The 20954-nt window shown below is 47.7% G+C and overlaps 1 protein-coding gene across 2 annotated transcripts; it reads right to left on the reverse strand.

Moving 5' to 3' along the window:
* Window positions 1-169: 169 nt before the first annotated feature.
* Window positions 170-15234, reverse strand: Mettl5 (Methyltransferase like 5). 2 transcript variants are annotated; one of them, XM_077699805.1, is made up of 5 exons: window positions 14928-15231; window positions 14622-14733; window positions 6594-6775; window positions 1337-1419; window positions 170-639 (listed from the first exon to the last, which is right to left on the reverse strand). In XM_077699805.1, the coding sequence occupies exons 1-5, from the start codon at window positions 15025-15027 to the stop codon at window positions 478-480; spliced, it is 639 nt and encodes a 212-aa protein (XP_077555931.1). In that variant the 5' UTR covers window positions 15028-15231; the 3' UTR covers window positions 170-477. The 2 variants fall into 2 exon arrangements, with proteins under 2 accessions (XP_077555931.1, XP_077555932.1); XM_077699806.1 differs by having other exon boundaries at window positions 591-1005; window positions 14928-15234.
* Between the last annotated feature and the right edge of the window lie 5720 nt (window positions 15235-20954).

Raw genomic sequence — 20954 nt, forward strand, 5'->3', positions numbered from 1 at the left:
ACTATGTAGCCCATCTCACTGAGACAAGCGGTAAATAATTGAACACATACCTCTGGTTGCCTTCAACTTGCTTTTAACACACTCTGGCAGTGCTCAACGCCTAAACGTTGACATTTATACTAGCTTCATTGGTAATAAAGTGCCTCTGAGACTAACTTTAACACTCTGAGGTTCCTCACACATACAAGACTTTAGTACAAACACGTGATCACACAATTTTTATAGAACATTTTATTAGTCATTTCATTTTTGCATGATATGTGACATGTGTTGTATACAATGAAACGTGCTAGGGGCACTGCAATGGACAGTATAATCAATCACTTGCTCTTGTACATATGAACTTGGAATCATGTTGTCGTGTTTGTAAACCTTTGAAAATAAAACGTTCTTCCCTATTTCTTTCTTCTTGGGTTTTATTTTGGCTGGCCTAGCCTGACGGCCACTTGAACTTAAAGTGTAGAGCCTGTACCTTTTTCAAGCTTTCTTAGGTGTGTTGCGATGCGAGAAATGCACGAAATCGACAGCAACGTCTGCTGAGTCACGCTTGTGAAATGTGTACATTTTGTCGATGTTGTAGCGAAGCTCTGCAACTACTTTGCAATTGACGTTCCACTCCTCTGCCTTCTTTATGACGTGCTGAAAAAATGAAGCGCGTTGAAGTTCATAAATCAGCCTGTAACGCAAGGAGTGAGCACTTTTGCATGAAAGGAACATGGTACCAAATTTAGAAATGTGACGCATTACTTACTCATACAAATTACGTACCCTGCCAAAGCTATGTGGAATATAGATGCATCAAGTGTGGCAAGATTTTTGAAGTTTAAGCTAAGCATAAGCATAAACCAGTCGGGTACTACAGTTGTGATTTGGCCGTCAGGTAATGGCTGGCACTTTTTCCATCCATCATGTCACGGCCGTTCTGCTGATATTCATAGCTTCATTCTTCGATGCATTCAAGACATTGGTTACTTGAGTGAACTGCGCCTCTATTCCTTCCCAAATCTAAAAAAAATAATTAAAAGAACATGTGGAAGACTGTGAACTGCATGCTTCCTAACGTGCAGTGTGTGCTGAGAAAAACGATGTCGTCACACACAGCATTTGAGATGCGAATTGCTTCCAGTAGGAGGAGCTTGCAATCAGCTGGTTGAAGTGACAATTCTGAAAAACCCTGAGCCCTAAAAACTAGCATTTGCCTGTTGAGTGCACTGCCAAAAGATTGTCTCCAATATCACGCACATAACAGTCATGGTTAGAGCAAAGATACATTGGGTATAAAACACTGACTGTTTCATCCAAATGAAGAGAGTAAAGAGAAAGGACAGGCACTTACATCTCGTGTCGAACTTTTATGCAAGCTGTACACCGAACCCGATGACATGAAGAGAGCTGCCTTCAGAAAAACCATGTCCAGACCTGAAGGACAAAGAGGCATCCCTTAGAAGTTGTAACAATCCAATTGTAATTAAGCCGGTAACAGTTTAACCACTGATAGCTGCTTGAAAATGCACCGGTGCTAACAGGCTGTCTCCAAACCACTGCGCCACTATGACTGGAGCTGGCAAGTAGGGAAGGCACTGTACTGTAACTTGCCGCCTAGAATGCATAACTCTGGCCTGCAAATTTTCATACAGCCACCACGTGCCCTTAAGGGGACATGAAGCCAGAGACAAGTTGCTCTAGATCGATAGATTATCTCACCGAGAACATCAATACACCACTCTTACGCATAGCGTTTTTTAAAATAAGGTAGAAAATAGTCGAAACATGAAAGACAGGTGCGCCACCACTGGCTATACCGCAAAACTTGCATTGGAAGGCATTAAACCATCTCTTGTGCGCAAGGTCATCCCTGGCTGCCACCGGATGGTGCCATACGTCCATACTTTGGGTGCCGGTACTGCTTTTCGAGGAAGCGTGCAAGCTACGAACGAGCGGTTCGTTCGATACCAACATTTGCAGGGCCTCAAAAGGGCAACATACTTTTCTTCAACAGAGTTTCAATACCGATCACGGGTCTCGTGAAGGAACATTTTTCTTAGTGGTCCAGAGCTGCAAAGGACGTGGGAGTTTAGCAAAGCATGACTGATTCAACCAAAAGTGGCCAAACCGCTCGGTACCACGACCAACTTTACTTCGGACCTGCCCAGCCAGCAGCGCTCTATGGGAGCGCTTGCGCCGAGTCTCATTTCGCGCCAGGCCGCTAGGGGCGCTTTTACGCACTGTTGTGGCGATCGGCGGCTATGCTGGCAGTGCGTGCTCGAGCGCTAGTAGCAGCCGTCTGGCGCGGGAATTCGTGTTTAATCACACTTGAGTTAATTTGTTTCTGCAATTCCGAATGAATAAGTAGCAGTTTTACGGTGACCAACCCTGAATGAATGTTTTTTTCTGATTCAGCGTGTTAAGGCGGGGCGGGGCCTCTTGACTGGCTTTCCCGTTGTGAAATGCGTTACAGTGCACGCGACGCATTTAGTTTTGTGGTCTGATATGAAGTGATGCCGAAAAGAAATAACATTATCTTATGTACTGACCACGGAACTGGCTAGCTAACCAAAGTGTACAGGCTCATACTCGCAGGGGGAGGTTATTCCTGAATTTGATGTACATTCGGAAGTTCATAGCATAAACCAAACATGTCATAGAAGCTACCCAGAAACTCTTTTTGTTATAGTAAATACAACAAAATTGAAGCTTTCTGTTGAAATTCCTCATGAAGCGTAGCGGTTTTTCTTTGCTATAAGGATGCGGAGGAATTTTCTATGCTCGGAAAACAAAATGCAAAAATTCAAGCACCGAAGAGGCTAGTTACGGTCTTACACGCACTAATTAGCGACGATGATTTGGCCCCTTCTTTGCGAATAAATTAGACATTCTTTATGGCGAGTGCATGTGAAGTGCTACAATGACCTGCTACACTACTAACTCAACAGCGATGTCATTTTAAGCCTATTTACAGGCTAATTTCATTTATATACGCAATGCAACGGTTTAGGCACACAATGCCACACTGTAGTCAGGTTTTCAGAACATTCATGAATGCTAGTATTGCACAATCTTTTTCACTTTGGCATTTTTTTTCAAAACTTTATTTTCGTTCACAACCATACACTTCACTTGAACAATGGAACACAGTAGTCCCACTTTCACACTATTCTGGAGTCTGGTTTTTCCACAACCCTTTTCCCTTTGCCACTCTTGGCCGTTTTCTCCGCAACAAAACTTGGGAAAAAAGGTCGGCTGAACTTCTCCAGCCCGAGCTCAACCACTGCCCTCGTATGACTATCCATTGAGCCGTCGTGGATGAAAAGCTTGTTTTCCAGTGCAGGTGGTAGTATCGTCCTCCCAAACAGTGCTGTCGGTGTTTTTGTAGGATATCGCAAGTTTGTGAATGCTTCGGCCGCTCTTTCTAGTGCACAGACAAATTCCAGGAACTGAAGCCGCGGATAAGATAGCCCACCCCGTCCAAATTGAAGATCACCGTAGTAGCAGGTCCAGATGAGCGGGGCGCCTTAAGCCGCTCTACGCAGAGTGAGCACTTAATGTGTTCCTCGACGGTTATCTTACGAAAGCCCGCAATGACGCCCAGTGTGCTGGCCTTTATGCTTGGAACTGGATAACCTAAAAAACACACCAATAAATTCGGTAGGAACATGAGAGGTACGCTCAGCTGTAAAGACAGCGCACCGCTGGTCGTTGCTATTTAACACCAATCGACCATATTAAAATACGATAACTATGCGCAGCGAACCATGCTAGCTTCAATTTGTCGTGATCGGTTGAGCGATAAAGTGCATAATTACAAAAATCAAACACAATTGTGAAGTGAAAAAGTAAAAATAAAACCAAGGGTGTTCTCATCTTTTCTTGCGATTGTCTTTATCCATTTGTCTCAAACTTCGTTTATGGGGAACTCGTGAAAGGAAACATTTCGCACCTTACCTTCTTCAGATCTACAATAAGGTACGAAACAGTACACCATCGTGCTCCTTCAAAAGAAAAACTCGCTTCAGAGGACTGAATAAGCTGCATTTCTCATGTCTGAAACTTCGTGCTTTACATACAGCAGACACAACTTCCACTCCACGACGCGTCTGCAATACTGCGTTCTGCATGGCTACGCCCACGCGTGCGGCGGCCGTGGCGGCGAGGAACGACAGGGCGTAAGTAGTGCCACTCCACTAGCAGCGGCGGAAATTATCCCTGCGACGGCGGTGCTGGGGCCGCGCTCGCTGGGCAGGTCCGAAGTATAGTTGGTCGTGCTCGGTACGTGGTAGCATTGTATTCAATTGCTCCTATACCACTATACGTCTCTGCTGCCTCGCTTACTTCCCATTTATCGTGACTCAAATGGCCACTGCAGTCGCCGTTTGCGCCATGTTTGATTAGCGATTTCTCAGCATTTAAAGGGGTCGTGAAGAGAAAATACATTTGCCTTTTCTTAACTTTATCTGACAGAGCAACCTTATGAAACCAAAACGCTTTCACACTTCACTGATTCTGGAATTTAGGAGACACCTTTGAAAGGCTCATTTTGAGGTGCATTGTAAGCGACCATACGATATTGTCAGTTGGCAGTGCAACTAGCAGTGACGAAATTCAAGGATTAGACGCTCTTTGTGTATATTATTTTGTAATGCGGTAAATCCAATATTTTAAGAATAATGCATCCTTTCTTAGTTGCCATAAACAGTTTTTTATCCACGTTACTGGCGGCGAAGCCACTTCAGTTGTCTGGCAACTATTGCTGCAGAACTTGGACTTACTGGCTGTTTCCGCGGTTTTTACTCTGAAATCTGGCGAAATTAGCTCTTTGCAATCTTAGATTTTTCGTATTAAACAGCACAAAGCCACAAAGCAAAAAAGAAGAAAAAAGGTTTCCCTGCGTGCGATCAAAACCTGCGGCTGCCGGGCCGGCCTGCATTGAAGTCGGACACTTCACCCATTCAGCCAAAGACGGAAGGAGGGTGCGTGCTCGTAAAAACTGCGGGATACAATCCACTCCACACTTGTAGCCTAGCACTCCAGTTTGTTTTTATAACTTATAATTTACCCAGAACTTTAACCGCCAACTTACTTTTTTATAACTTATAATCTACCCAGAACTTTAACCGCCAACTTACTGTTGAGCGCTTCTACAGTAAGCTAGAGGCAAGCACATCCAATTGGCGAAACAACGTCAACAGCATTGTTTATTGCAGGAAAGCAATCGACCTGTGCGGTTGTGGGACTCGGCGACGCACTGTTCACTGCCTCTTGCTCGTTCTTTTTAGGCTTGGAGAGTAAAAGATGGGTTGCTTTTATTTTCCGGCTACTTGAAGTTCTTTCGATAAATGTGTTCGTGTAGTAAATTCTCATCTTAAACTTTTGGTCATTTATCTCAACCGCCAGGTCGCGAAGTTCTCATTATAAGCTATGTCATATAGACGTCAGCAAGCTTGAGCAATACCTGCTAGCAAAAAGACAGTTTAGACAAGTGCAAAACAGCGTAAACAGCTTTGAAAACATCCAGTTTACTTTAAACTGCTTACTTCTGCCTGTGCCACTTGTGCGGGTTGTTGACTGACAATTCGGCCATACTGACCAGTCAAGTCAGGCAGAAATCACACATCTCCCATTCCCCTGTGGACCAATTTCATCATGGTGCCGATGTTGCAGCTGTATCCGACCTTTTGCGAGCTCGCTCTACACCGAAATTTTGCACAGGCAAGGGTGAGCTATGAATGGCTTCTCAACACGATACAGTTGAGAAGTTTAGCAGGAAAGGCTCGGTGAAACCAAAACTGCATTTGCCAATATCGTGCAACGAAACGGCTATGCAAAGCTTGTTTATCAAGGTTACACAGTTCTAAATACCCACACAACACAATTTTTTCCAAAATCTCTCCACGACCCCTTTAAGGTATCTTTCGGCGCCGAATCAACACTAAAATGGCTATGGGAAGGTCCAATGTCCACCCCTAGGAGACACAATGTACTCCTGCTGGTGGACTGACCTTCCTCTCTTCCTCATGATAAATACATACACACATACATACATTCTCCACAATGAAGCTTTACATTCCCTTTCTTAGTCGCACCTGACTCTCCATGGCTGCATTGGTTAAGCGAATATGAAGCAGCAAAGATGAACAAGATCGCGCTCCACCTGTAGTCTAAAATTTACCCTACAAGTTCTGTGTGTTTATGTGACCTCTCTAAAGCTGACGCAACATGCACGCATTATTTTTTCTACATGAGTTGTCTCAGAAGTGATAGGGAGCGAGATAAAAAGGCAACATGACTCCCTCAGTACACGTGGAAGTAGCAGGGGATGTGGCTGCATGTTCTCTCCCTTGAGTTACCTCGGGAGTGGCAATAACAGGGTTAAATGAACAAAGAATGGGGACTGAAAAGTAGTGCAAAATGATCTTCTTACCATTTTATAAAAATCGATTTCTTTCACTCCAAACATTCACTCAACGTAGAATACCTTTTCCTGTACCACAGCAAACATTAGCACTTACCATGCACCCTGCAAGCTTAGCTTCGAATCCACAGATGTCAATACAGCCACGCGTTTTTACGCACTGCTTACGCGTACATCTACGTACCCTTGGTTCTGGTACCAAATGGAGGGTTCATGACAACGGTGTCAAATGCTGCCTTCCACCGAGTGTTTGGCGGGAGTGCAAGGTCGCACTGGACCATGTCCATGTTCGTTATTTCCATCTCGGTGCAGTTTCGAGAGCACACTTCCAAGGCGGCTGCGTCGATTTCGAAACCCACCACGTGCCTGGTAGGGAACAGAGAATGTGCAGCCGTTAGCAGTACTTGGATGAAATCTGTGAAGCCCATATAACTCCCAAAGCCAACTATATGTCGGGAAGCGTCTCAGCTACGTGATGCAAGCCAAATTTGCCAAAAGAGAAAGGCTCACTAATGCTACACAGAAAGAATTGTGCCTTGGCAATCTCGAGGTATGCGGTTGTGAAAACAGTACAGGTTAGTATAAGTTAGTATGGTCATTTCAAAACTTTATCCCATGTGAACGGGTGGAGACTAACACATTTTGCTCTACATGGTTGTGGTGAAAAACTGACCACGACAAGCAGAAGCCTTGTATGGTGTCTGTTGCTGTTACAAATTTTGTCTCGAAAGTTTATATGCCACCTCATATAGAAATGTACACACAGACTAATGCTGGAACCAGGCACGCATCATGTTCTGTGATAAGCATTCGGACATCTATCTGCGGCTCAGTTGTGACAAAAATGTCCAACAACATCACATGGTAATCTATGCTGCATTAAGGGGGCAGTTGGGTCTTTGGGGCCGAAGAACGGTCAGAAAAAGCGTTTTCTGAAAAATAGCATTTTCGGCCTGCACGCCCATTTTTACATCAGTCTGTAAATTTCCTCATCAAAAGGCACGATATTTTGTTGTTATTATATTATAATAGCATTTTAAAGTGCACTGTACAGCTCAATTAGCACAGAATTCGATGGTGCAACGGCACTTTTCTTGCAATGCAAAGCTAGCATTTTGTCCTCAGATATCTCGGCACCCAGAGCAGGTACAACTGTAATTCTTTTTGCTTCGGATACCAAAATGTGTGGAGAATACAATGCTGGAAACAAATTTTTGAAATGGGGGCTTTGGAAAGTTATGATTGTGTTCAATTGGCACCACCTGCGAGCCATTTCCGGCAGAGCGTGGGAGAAGCGAAGTTCATTGTGTTGTAAAACGACCAAAAACAGCTGAATCAAAAAAGTTCTTCCTATGTTGTATTCTTTAGTCATTTGTCTGCCTAGCTACATGGTAATTACCATTCTGTATGGAGTGGTTATTTAGTAACTGTGACGCAAAATAATGGCAATTAATCATTAACTAACTCAAAATATAATCAACTTACAAAAAATCTAATGGCAGATTTGAAACCAGCACAAAAAACTCTATAATGCAGTGTGGTTTTACTAAAATTGGTTGGTAAATAAAAAAAATAGCTCTAAGACCAGTCTGCCCCCTTAAACTCAGCTGAGGTGTTAACTTACCCCTCTCTAACCCTTTTAGAAGCCAGCTGGCAACTGTTTTTGATTGGATGTGATCAGTGTGTGGAAGATAACAGTGGCCTGCAAACAAGCGTTAAATGCAGCAATACTGAAGTGAAGTGCTGTGGTGGTGCCGGTTCATATGCCTGGAAACCTAACTTGGTTCCATTTGTGCACAGCTTTTCCGTGCCTGTGATTGATTGATTGATTGATTGATTGATTGATTGGTTGATTGATTGATTGATTGTAGGGTTTAAAACGTCGATGCTACACAGGCGATGAGGCGTGCCGTAGCGGAGAGCTCCGGATTAATTTTGACCACCTGGAGATCATTAACGTGTGCCAAAACCCGTGCCTCTCCTGCTGCTATTTTCAACATACACTATGCTTGGGAAAGTAGCCCTGGATGTCACAGGGGCCCTTTGGGCCTCCGCCACCCCCCCTACCCTGAACCCAATGTTAAATAAAGTGGCTGTTTGGAGAAGCTGTCAGCTGTAAAATTTGGAGAAGCTGTCAGCTCATGTGAGAGATGATCCAGGTCTTCCCTAAGCCTCAACCAACCGCACAAAAAACTGTATAAACAATAACGTTTGGCCGAAACTTAAAAAAAAAAAAAAAAAAGCTGAAATCAACTATAATTCATAGGGATGCCACTTGGCTCGTCTTCTTTAAACTTGTAGCTGGTTTGCACTTCCTTCAAGACTGGCCGATAATTACGGGTATTTCTTGCTAATGTCATGTGACTGCTCTAACGAGCTACAGTTTAAATTACTATGGCAAAGTAAAACATGTTTCATGCATTATCTGCCCTCTACTTGTGTCATGATCGCGCACATTTTGTGAAACTTTTGTGCGGCCCTACTCCCTCCAATAAAAGTATAGCACTTGGCTTAACTCGGAAGTGGAACAAAGGCAACATAGTTCACCCTGAAGCTTCCTCGTTCCGTTACCTTCACTCCAACTTCGGGTTAGTTCCCTTTACTATTGGCATCTTCTTTTGTCCCCATTTTGTGAGGTAAGCATGGTAATAGTGTGATAAACTATTTATCTCCCCTGTGCATATGTTTCTCCCTTGTACACATGTGTATAGTTGTCCCATTATGAGAATATACTGCATCAATCCTCTCTAGATATACAATTTAAAAGCTGACAGGGGTGCCGTTACCAGACATTCAAAATTTGAGTTGCGCGTTAAAACACTGTATTTTTTTACATACTCATAACGCAAAAACAGGTCAGTTGTTGTACCACATCCAACACTCCACGCAGCCGGTTCTTTCAGTAATAAAATGTGGCAACCCAAATTTCAATGCCTGTGACTCTGAAGTTCAACGTAAGAGAAAAAAAAAATTTCTAGGTCTGCACAGCGCATATTTCGGAGGAAAAAAAAATGAGAGAAAAAAAAAAACGCTTGCAGAAAAACTTGGATACTTGAATTGAAGAAAGCCCAGAACGGGTCCACTAGGTGCTGTTAAAGTCCCTTTAGGTGCCCTCAAAGATTATTTTTATCCCTTGTCTCAGCTGGGCTGGAGAGTACTAACACTGCCCAAGAGTTTGCAATGGATGTTCCCAGACCCCTTGAGGACCAGAGGAAGTGAAGAGGATGCCTTGCACAGGGGGGAGGGCGTGTATATGCAAGTATATTAACCCAACTGAAGTGCGAAACAGGTCCCCTAGGTCTACAAAAGTGCCACCTTACTGCATCTTAGACAGTTCATCAATATGTAGCCCAGACACACGTACGCTGAGAGGCAGATCTGCATCCACATTCAATCGGTCTTGGTATTAGCTTCTCAAGTATGCAAGCCTGTTAGAAGCATGCACCCATTTGCACGCTGTGGGAAACTGTTACATCAGCTTTACAGCCATGCAGCTTCAACCAAAATACCTTGAGGCTCACAGGAATAAACTTCGCCTTTATCACCACATTTCCTTGAAGCTGCATCCACTCATTTTTCAGTTTCGACACGTTCATGTGCAAAATAATTTACTTCAGTTTTAACAGAGGCCACAAGCTTTGCGTGTGGGGCAGATTCTTGGCAGTAATTGTTGACAAGTAAACTCAGTGTGCTCTGATTGGCCCTGAAGTGTGGCTCCAACTTGCAGACACTGCCCCAGATGCCACAGGATCACTGAGCAGCTTAAAAGAAGAGTAGCCGTTCCTGCTCACCCAGCTCAATGCACTTTACAGCTTTATACAAAAGCCTCTCGCCGAATGCTGTGGCAGAGGGAAAGGGGCTGAACGAAACAATGCTGTGTAGACTGCTGCAGAAATGAGAATGTGTCATGGCCGGACTGGTCTCCAGAGAGCGGGAAAGATCCAAAAGAATTTTATTTGCAGGCAAGGAATTCGCAGACCCCCTGGGGTCTGCGAACACCCATTTGAGAACCACTGCCCTACAACATTGCACTACACAATAAAGTGCAAATTTAAAGAAAGCATCATCAACCACTATTTTCCGACGCACATAAAAACTGCAAAAACCACTCGTTGGATTTGTTTTGATCACTAGGGGGTACTTGGAATAGTGCTGCGCAACGTTAGAAACATCCTTAGAAAGATCATTATGCATTTTGTTTACGCTGTGTCTGAGGTATGTAGGAGTACCCACAAAATTATAACAAGATATGTCAGACGTACCTACAAAATTTCTTAAAGGGACCCTGCAACACTCTTTGAGCAGTTCACGTAAACCTGCACGATGTTTAGATTACACTGCAAGGAATACCTGAGCCAAATATTACATGTGCACGTGAAGCGGTGAGCACGCAAATCGCTGTGAAAGACGCGGAAAAACCAACCGCGCTCTCTTCAATTTTCCTCATTATGCACCCCTGGCATGGCCTAAACGTCATTGAGGCCATGGATGTCCTATTGGCTGTCGCTGGTCAACTTCACGGCTCATTTCCTGTGACGATCCGCCGTTGGCGGTGCTATGTACCGACCTCTTCTATCTCAGAGCCTGTATGCACAGTTTTTACCGTCTTTTGTGTTTTAGTGCGTGCGGACAAATTAAATACTCCCCTTTCAATGAGATCACTCGACAGCAAAAGTTTATTGCTTCAAAAACGCCCTACCAGCCTGAGCGCGCACTGGCAAGCAGGTGGCCATGCCTGCTTTTATGTGGCATCAGACCAGAAGTAGACCCCTCTACACTGCGGAGAAAAGGAGAAAACTCCCCGGCATGTGATATATCGACAGCCGCCAAAGAGAATGCCGCAAGCCGCCCCCGTCTCCGGGAGAGAGCAAGCAGCTTTCGTCGCAGTGTCCGCTGTCGAGTTGAGAGGGATCAATTATGCGCGATTTCTCATCACGCGTAGTTTCGGTGATAGTGAACGGATTTTCATAATTCTTGCGGGTGGAGATAGCCCGGACAATAGACTTTACCCGAAAATACATTCCAAGTAGTCAATGGTAAGTGCTGCAGGGTCTCTTTAAAGATATGTTCAACATACAGCCCCCAGAGTGGCTCGAAACCAATGGGATTATCTCGAACCATCGATCGCTAAACGGCCATGCGCTTACTGCATAAGCCATGAATCTAACCATGCCTAACCTGATCCAAAATGTTTTTTTTTCTTGTGTTCTTGAGTTGGACCAAAGTTTAGTTGAAGCACCCGTTAGAGCCTTCACAGAGGTCTGATATCGAATGTAGCAATCCTGCACTCGCGTATTACCCTACCACTGCGGTGCCTGCGTCATCGCTGGTTTGACGGGCTTAGGGGGGCGCTGAAGTGAATTTGTCAAGCTCCCGTTTTTGCTTGCACTGTGTAGACTGGCTCCAATTAACTGATTTTTCATCATTTATCCCGTTGATAAGTTGATAATTACTTTATAAAGCCCCAAAGAAGAAAAACTACTATGCGCGGTCTGCAGCGGCCGCACCAACTAAAGGCTGTGACGTCGGGAGGACGTGCACCGTGATTGGACAATGTCCAAGATTAGCTTCCAAACAAGTTTCGGTTTCAGTTCTGTAAACCAACATGCTTAACATCCGACGTTATCGTTGGATGGGCATTCTCGATATCTCAAACCGCAGACGCTCAAATGCCATGAGCTTTTCCCCCATATTTGGAGCTTGCCTCACTCATGCCTGTATCGAAAAAAGCGTGTTCGCACAAGGCCAAGGATCTGCTGATTCTGGCATGTGCCCACTGCAGTCGGTACTTATGGCAACAGCACGCCAACGAGAACTCAATAGCCCGTCAGTGTCAGACTGCGTGTGTTCTGCGAACTCGCTCTAGAGCATTGGACGTTACGGCCCAAAAATAGTGATCTCAGTATAGAAAGCATCCGCCGAAAACTAAAAAAATCAACTTACACGCGCGCGCGCGCGCGCGCGCACGCACGCACGCACACACACACACACAAAACAAAAGAATCTACCCTCAGGGATTTGAACTTGCGACTTGAAAAATAACATACCTAGCACTCCAAACCACTCGGAAACGGGCCAGCGCTGCCGGCATTGAAAAAATCAGGTACATAATGTATAACCAGTTTACACATTTATTTAGATTTAGCATTTCAAGCAGCTTACATGACTAGACTATTTGTTGCATAGCGCTCGTGCAGTAAGCGTCCCCCAAATTTCCACAATATCTCACATCTAGCAATTGCATTTCTTAGACGGAAAAGCATTCGCAGATGTGTGGCCGTGCTGCTGACCGCTGTGCTCGTTCACCCAGTGCAAAAAAGTGTTTCCTGCTCCCTAGTTTTACGCTGTCCGGTAGAAGATTCAGTTGATTTTATTTCTTTAGTACCTATATTGACTTCGCTGACTCTTCTCCCGCCTTCAAGTGGCCTTAGATTTTCCTACTAGCATACCAGTCAGCGAAGCGTCGCATGTGCGCTCGTGCAGCGCTTGTGTGGAGCGACCTGTACTTGGAGCTTGATACGGTGTACAAACTAACAAACTAAAGAAAGGCACATTCCTCATTCATAAACGTGTCGTGGCTTAGTTTCAGCTCAGCGAACGAATTGCGACGACAAGTCGGCGGCCGGCGGACTAAACGCTGGGCCAACTGACTGTCGGAAGGTCGGCAAGCCGTGCAGTAGCGCAGTCCAGCCAAGTCATTTCCTCCTGACGTCCCACGAAAATGCCACAGAAAATGGGCGAGGATGCAGAGAGGAGGACAGCATTATTGAATTGATTTTTCTACTAAATAAATTCGCGTAAATGCACTCAGAGTGGTCGAAACATGGCGTATGAACTCAGGATTACAATTTGCGCTAGTAATCCCGCAATGTTTACAAATCACTTCAGTGTCCCTTTAAGGTCAAATGCAAGGAAAACTGACTGAGGAATGTTGGGCAGGAAACTACAACCAACGCCAGCGAGTGTGAATGACCAATCACTGGCAATACTCTAGGGCAGGTCTGACGGGCGTAGTACCTCTACGTAATAGCCAACTTTGTGGCGACAGTACGGCTCTTCGATGACCACTCACGGACTTGCCACAGGTAGTTTTCGGGTAGCCTGAAATCTGTCCTCACCATCGAAATAAGTGTTGAAATAAAAAAAGAACGCCGGCATTGCTTTTCGAAGATTCTTCAGTGACTCCAAAGGCCCAAGTGCTGCTTGTTTGCTGCAATGGACGCCGCAGAGATCTTTGGCATGCAATGATTGATCTAAAATCTGGATCGTTTCATTCTCATGAAAGTCTCTAGAACCCTGGAATATAAGGTTTCTTACGCCAGAACAACGAAATGAGTCCCCCAAGACATAGTACCTGAGGGGAGAAACTGCAAATAGGGTAACAAATGGACGTGCCATTGCTGCGTGTTTAGATGTTAGAGCACCTGTCCCCTTTTGGTCATTGTTTCTTTTTTTTAGAAGTGACTCTCGTTTCATCCAGACGGAACGATAAGGAATGCTACAGTTTCGTCCAGGCAAAATGCAAAGGGAGAAGTGCCGAGTCCCGTCCAGCCAGAATGAAAGCCAGTTGATCATACACCAACATCTGATTGCGGATGTGATAGTTGTGGGTTCGATTTTTTCTTTGCTTTGGTTAATGTTTCATAATAGCTATACATCACACTCGTGTTACAATTCATGCGGTGAGAGCAGTTGGTGTTGATTTTTACCCAAACAGCCAAACCACTATTGCGGCAAACGTAGCCATCCCTAAAGTTAAGTCCGATCATTTTTAATTGTTAATGATTAATAATTAACAGCAGCCAGTGAGCGGCAGCGGTTTGGCAGCTTGGGTGAAAATCAAGAAAGACAGCTCCCACCGCGAGTTAAATTTCCTCTGGATGGAACTTTAGTAACAGTTGCCATTAAAGCGCAAGGATAAGCTCGCCAAGGTAGCTCAAGGTTAGATACTCGAAAATCGAAAAGGTCCCACTGCAACCGACTACGCCGACGTACTTTAAAAAATTTTGCGAATACGTCCGACGTAATGTTGCGGGTACATCCGGCGTACTTTTGGACAGCGCGTTTTATTTAACAGCGTTCTGCGCCCCTGTTTACGTAATGACGTGCGAGAATTTACAAAATAACCTGCAGTGTAAGCAAGTAAAAGTGAATAAAGAGCAACATCGCTTGAATATTGGGACACACAACCAAAGCGGAATCACGTACTCACCCAGCGTCCAGAAACGACGCAGCTACGCTCAGTATTCCAGCCCCACAACCTAAGTCCGCCACAAGCATGTCTTCAATTTCTCCTTGGCTGTACGCATGATGCATTACTTGGGCTGAAAGAGACAATTCGTAAACGCAGACGCAGGCAGTCCAAAAAACATCGAAAAGTTTCGATGTTTACGCAGGTCAAAAATGCGCGCTTTTCGCACGTGCGGAGCCAAAGCATAAGGAGTTCCTTTCCTCCACAGAAAGACAGATACTTTCTTCCGAGGGAAAGCAGAGTATCCACAAAATTACGTGGTCATACCTGCGATATCTGGGGGTGTTGGATACTGCTCAAAGTGCACGTTTGGCGACTCAAATGTGTCGACATCGTCCAGTATGCTTTTCAAATGCTTCAGCTTCATTTTTTTTTTTTTCGGCAAACTCTTCACCGACGAGCCTATGAGTTGTTTAGTTGCTACATTAGCAAAGAACCACTTTTCTACCGTGCTACAATTACGGAATCACGGATTGCGCGTTTTATTCTCAAGGCTATAGGCACTATATCAAGACGAAACGTTACCGTTCCTGAACGTCAGGTAACGTTTTCACGCTTGAACTCATGGTTGCCAAGAGCTCTTTCGGCGACCGTCACAACCAGCATGGAAAACTGCTAAATTATGTCGTCGGGTACTTAGAGGGTTTTCGGGTATTTCGGGTATTTCGGCCGTCCTAACAAGCATTGAGCGCTAATAAAAGTGTCCCTTCATTCCACACCTTGCGGACTATTTTTCCCCTCTTTCCTTCTGCGCGTTACGTGGCGCGTTTCATTTATTTCCCCGCGCAGTCAGGGACGTTCGCTGTAACCGATGCGGACAAGGGCCCTTGTGCTACTTGTTCGCAGCCGACGCTTTCAGTACACAGAGCTAAATTTTATTAACTCACCCTCTGCTCACTGGAATATTCTTTCCCTTCAACCCTTTCCTCAACTAGGCGGTGTACTAGAACCATCGGTTCGAATAACCTGGCCTTATTTCTCGAGAACTTCAATCCTCATTACAATCATGAAAGCATATGGCTACTGAGCAGAAAAATTTGCCCTGCCAAAAATAAACGAAGCGCAACACGTAAAAACACCTCAGGAAAGTTCCGATTGGCATTAAATTTCTCAGAGTGGTTCCATTAAACAAATTAAATTGATGACATTTGACCAAGTGAGGTGATATATACTCCAGAGAAAAAAGTCAGGGCGACTTTGCATAGCTATATATTGACAAAAACCCATTTTCCGGCCGCTGTTCAACCCTCGATCAGCAACATGTTGGGAGGGACCTAGCGCTTACTATAGCAGGCCGCAGCACCACGTGAACAAAAGGAACAAAAGTGTCACTATCAGGTAATGAATGAATGAATGAATTTATTGTCCAGAAAAAGGAAAGGAAAGACCACCAGCAGGCGTAAATTGTCACACCTAGGGGTGGACACCGGAACGCCTGCTGGTGTGGGGGTTGGGGCAGAGGATGACAGATTCATAGAGAGGAGAGACAGATGATAGAGGTGACATGTTTACAGAACACAAGAGAGAGAGGGGCATATTTACAAGTTAACACTCACTCCCACACCCAAACAAAGTCTGGAGCAAGAGAAAAAAAAAAAAAAGTTCGCACAGTCTCGTAAAAGTTCACACAGTCACTGTGCCAGAGAGTCAAGTGCCAGGCGGAGCCCTGAGGCATCCAGGTAGCCGCCCAGCGCCTCGTGGACGCTGTCCCTCTCCCTGGTGTTGCCCGGCGGCCATAGTAGCTCGTCTAGCGGCCGAGCCCTTCCTCCCAGGGCGGCCAGCAGTTCCGGCCTCCCTGCCGCATACTCGGGGCACTCGAAGAGCAGGTGCGGCAGGGACTGGACAGGTGTGCGGCAGTGCCGGCAGGCAGGGCTGTCTGCCAGCCCCAGGCGGTGCTTTCGTTCCGCCGTCCACACCGCCCCCACGCGGAGGCGCAGGATTGCCGAACGCTGCTGTCGGGGCAGCCGTGCAGCCCGCACAGGTGGTGGGGCCTCTCCAGCAGCCAGCCTTGGGTCCGGGTGCTGTGCCCGCACGTGCCGTTGTATAAGCAGGCGGGAGTCGTACGCCGCTGCCTGGGCATCCGTGGCCGCGGGCGTCAGCTCGTGGGCCTCAGCGGCCAGCTCGTCCGCCCGCTCGTTGCCCTCGAGCCCGATGTGGCCGGGCACCCACTGCAGCCGCAGCCGGGCACCCCTGCCTGCCAGCCGCTCCGCCTTCTCGCGCACTCCTCGAACCAGAGGGGAGTGCGGGTCGCCCTCCCGGATGCGCAGCAGAGCCACCCGGGAGTCGCACAGCAGGGCGCAGCGCTCGGGTGCGGGCTCCAGCTCCAGCAGCAGGTCCAAGCCCAGCTGGACCCCCACAAGCTCTGCCGTGGCCGAGGATGCGGCGTAGTGCAGCCGGGCCTGCCGGGTGGCCTCCCCCAGCACGGCGGCCGCTGTAGCGGAGCCCTGCCGCCGCCGCACAGAGCCATCCGAGTACGCCAGGGTGTGGCCCTCCAGTTCTTTCCAGACGACGGCCCGGGTCAGCTGCAGCAACCCGCAGTGGGGCGTTCGCCGCTTGCTGCGCAGGCCCGGAATCTCCAGGTGCAGCTCGGCCGCCAGGTCCGGAGGGCGGCTGGAGGGCCCCAAGTCTGTGGTGCCCACCACCCGCTCGTACCGGGCCAGCATGCGCCCCATGCGCGAGTGCCGGTGGGTGCGCAGCCGCTGCAGCAGGGGGCCGCCCCCCTCGGCTCGGCGCAGCCGGTCAATGTGGCCCAGGGCCCTCTGCTCGGCCGTCATCTCCAGCGTCCACATCCCTGCCTCAGCCAGCGTCCTGTCGCACTGCGAGTTTCGGGGCAGGCCAAGGCAGGCGCGGACGCCCTTTCGATGGTCGCCCTCCAGCTGCCGCCAGTTGGGTCTCCGCAGGGTGACCAGCGGCAGCGCGTACATCAGTAGCCCCACGGCCGAGGCGCTGTACAGCCGCAGGGCTGTCTGCTGGGAGCAGCCTTTGTCCCGGGCGACCATCTTCCGCACGGCCGAGGTGGCCAGCTGTGCCCTGGCACGTAGCTCCTTGGCGGCCTGGCGGAAGTCCACCCTGTGGTCCAGGGTGAGCCCCAGGTAGCTCACCCTGGTCTTCCACTCGAGCTCCTCGCCGTCTATGCGGAGTTTCCTCGTCCTTCCGCGGGCGGCTGCGCTCGGGTGCACAAGCATGGCCTCTGTCTTTGCAGCCGACAGCTGCAGGCCGACACCTTCAAGCTTGCCCTGCACCGCATCCATAGCCGCCTGCAGCTGCTGCACGACCGCCCTGTTGTCTCCTTTCGGTCCAAGCACCCACAGGGCAATGTCGTCGGCGTACACCGACATGTGTACCCTGTGCCCGCCCCCCCCCCCCCCCCCCCCCCCTCTGGGCAGGCAGCCTGGCAGGGCTGCCATTACCAGGTTGAAGAGGAAGGGGCTGATGACGGAGCCCTGTGGGGTGCCGATATCCACTGGCCGAGGTGCCGACAAGACGTTCCCCACCTGCACCTGCGCCGTCCGGCCCGTTAGGAACGCCTCGACGAAGCCCCGCAGCTTCCCCGCAATGCCGGCCTCCTCCATGGCCAAGGAGATGGCGGGGCGCTGCAGGTTGTCGAAAGCGCCCTTCACATCGAGCAGCACCAGGGCAGCCACCTGCCTGGTGGCACGGGCGTGTTCCAGGGCCGCCACCACGTCAGTGATGGAGTCGGTAATAAGACAATTGCGAATCCTGCCCGATTGTCTGCAGCTTAATTACGAGACATTCCACAATGGTCAATCACCAAAGGAGGCGAGTATGACGCACATGAGGCAAGAGTAAATCCTTTTCAGCTGAGGTGAAGAATGTTCTGACGAGGAGCCGTGCACACTGGAAAGGAGCCCGCAAGAAGCATTACTTCAATCCCGCGCGCACACACTGCGCGCTCACCAGTCATCTTCTTCCTCGTCTACGAACATATAAAAGCCACCGGCGTGAGGCCACCCAATGCGTGTGCAAGAAAGAAACCACGAGTGCACCTGGACCACGCACATAAATCACTGACTTCATTCACTTATGCTACTGCAAGTTGGCTTTACCGCGGACGACTGTGCGTGCGGTGCAGCCCTCTACAAACCAGTTGAAAGGCCCGAGCGAGCACAGTAGTCTGAAAATCATGCACTGTACCAAAAGTCTTAATCAGTTCATATACAATGTTTTAAAGCTTTCAATTATTTATGTCCTTGCTGCGTCCTCCTACCTGCTCCGCTATGTGACATCCCCTTCCCAAGTACGTTTATTAACTCGCCAGCTCAGTCGTTCACTGATTGAGCGACCAAATATTTCAATTGAATCCCCTGCCACATTCAGTGTGACTTTAAAAAGCCATAATTTTAGTTCCTTTTGTTTTCTTTCAACCTAACGCAACGCCAGAGACGCAACCGCACGCGAAATAGCGCTCGTGACCCCGTGAGGAATATAGACGAGAAAGAAGCTCACGAATCGTCCCCAGGGTTCGGGACTGGTAATTCGTCGCAGCAAGCAACCAGAAGGATGCCCCACCCATTCGTAAGCTTCCGAGACTGTTCTAGTCGGTAGACGTTATTTCGTCACCGAACCAGCCATGTCAGTTGCTTGTTGTGCGGCAGTGACGCGGAGTATAGTGTCACTTAGGACAGTACAGTCTTTGGTGAGGCGCGTCTAACATGGCGCGGAATGTGCTGGCAACCTGCTTCGGGCTGCCTGTCGTTACCCATACGCAGTATTCCTTCCGGCCTTTCTCACCGTTTTAAATGCAGAGCATTTCAGTAACTCACGATGTCACCCGCGTTGACGTCCGTAGTCGTAGTCCGCACCCCTCCCCCTACACTATATAAAAAGAAATACTATCCGGCGCCTGGTTTCGATCCCTCGACCCTGCGGGCGGAACGCAATGTACATGGTGCTCTACCCACTGCGCCACAAAGCCGACACAGAATGGGAGGCTACGAACGCGCCTTATATCCTTGACTCATTCAAACTACGTCAAGAAGCTGCTGATACAACGCATTCACTACCACCAACTCCCCAAACACTAAACGTTAACGCAATACACCCATCCCCTATGCGACGCATTTACTCGAGTCCCCCTCGCGGGGAGATGGGCCCAATTTTTTTTCACCGGGGTGTTCCTAATGGTATTTGTCTTCAAGCACCGTCACAATACACGGGCGAACGAGAAGCAGCACGTATACTGCATACGTTTAGTTTAGCTTTTTAGCTTAGCAAACACGGTTTTTTTAGGGAAAATTTATCCCATAGAATCTCCGCGTGGCGTGCACGTTTAGCCAATTAGAGGTGACTGCCGTGAGAAATTTCTGACAGTAATTCTCACAATTGCCGGAATAATAGACACTACCTGCTTTACAGCATTCAGCTGTCCTGCAGTCATGCCGGTGCATAAACAAGAACCGACAAGAATATGTAGACTTGATGAAGGGATTGACGGGAGGCCATCTCGACGCTCATCGCCACAAATGCGGCTGGGCACTAAGATTAGGATGATGTCAGTTGTTAAGGAGATATTGTAAACCACCGAGGGAATCTGAGGCTCTAGGATTATCGAGAATGTTGACAACTGTGTAAGCCTGACGTCAAGCTCGTGACATTTCACATAAAAAGGGGTATCTTTTAAGATGATGCCAATTCATTTACATAGCTTTTTTTTGTTTGTTTGCTTACGTTAACCACGTTTTGGGGATTTCTCAGTTCCTTGTTTCTTTTTATGGTTTCGTAACTCTTGAAAGACTTACCAAGAAGCCATAAAGAAAGGCGAGTGCAATGTTCTTTCCTGGAGTAGAGGCGGCAGCTCATCGATACGAAAAATCGGCCTAAGTATACTGATCAATGACGATACATTCCTTAAATCTTACCTAGTTGCCTTACTATTTGCATCGGTGAGTCATGTCCTGTAATTCATGTGCCATATCGGCTTGGCTGGCTGTTTATAAATTTCGGGGATCGGGCATAATTCACCCATCCTCTCCCTCATTAATAAAGATTTTTAGCATCCCGTGTGTTCGCTGTCTTCCGTGCGTTCCGCGTTGACCGGGGGCTCTTTCGCATTCGTTCCGGTAGGGCGGATTAGTTCCGCGGGCAGGTCCTCACCATGCCCGCTCATTCGTTACGGCATTCGTTACGGGGAGGAGGGTGTCCTCCTCGCAGTGCCCGCGCGCGCAGGCGTATTCGGGTCCCGGTACTGACGGTACGCACGGAACAGATGGAATGCTAAAACTCTTTAACATCTGCATCTACCGGTCATACTAACCTCGTTTGTTGCAGATAATC

This window comes from Haemaphysalis longicornis, unplaced genomic scaffold (assembly GCF_048455015.1).
Source record: "Haemaphysalis longicornis isolate Haplotype H1 unplaced genomic scaffold, Haemaphysalis longicornis Haplotype H1 scaffold_2, whole genome shotgun sequence".
NCBI classification, from domain to species: Eukaryota; Metazoa; Arthropoda; class Arachnida; order Ixodida; family Ixodidae; genus Haemaphysalis; species Haemaphysalis longicornis.

What these genes read in the sequence shown, in the direction of transcription:
- Mettl5 (XM_077699805.1), bottom strand. Translation starts at nt 15,027, where the DNA reads ATGAAGCTGAAGCATTTGAAAAGCATACTGGACGATGTCGACACATTT. An exon ending in AACACCCCCAGATATCGCAG is followed by an intron (nt 14,734 to 14,927) that starts GTATGACCACGT and finishes TGTCTCTTTCAG; the next exon opens with CCCAAGTAATGCATCATGCG. An exon ending in ATTTGGTACCAGAACCAAGG is followed by an intron (nt 1,420 to 6,593) that starts GTACGTAGATGT and finishes TTTGTCCTTCAG; the next exon opens with GTCTGGACATGGTTTTTCTG.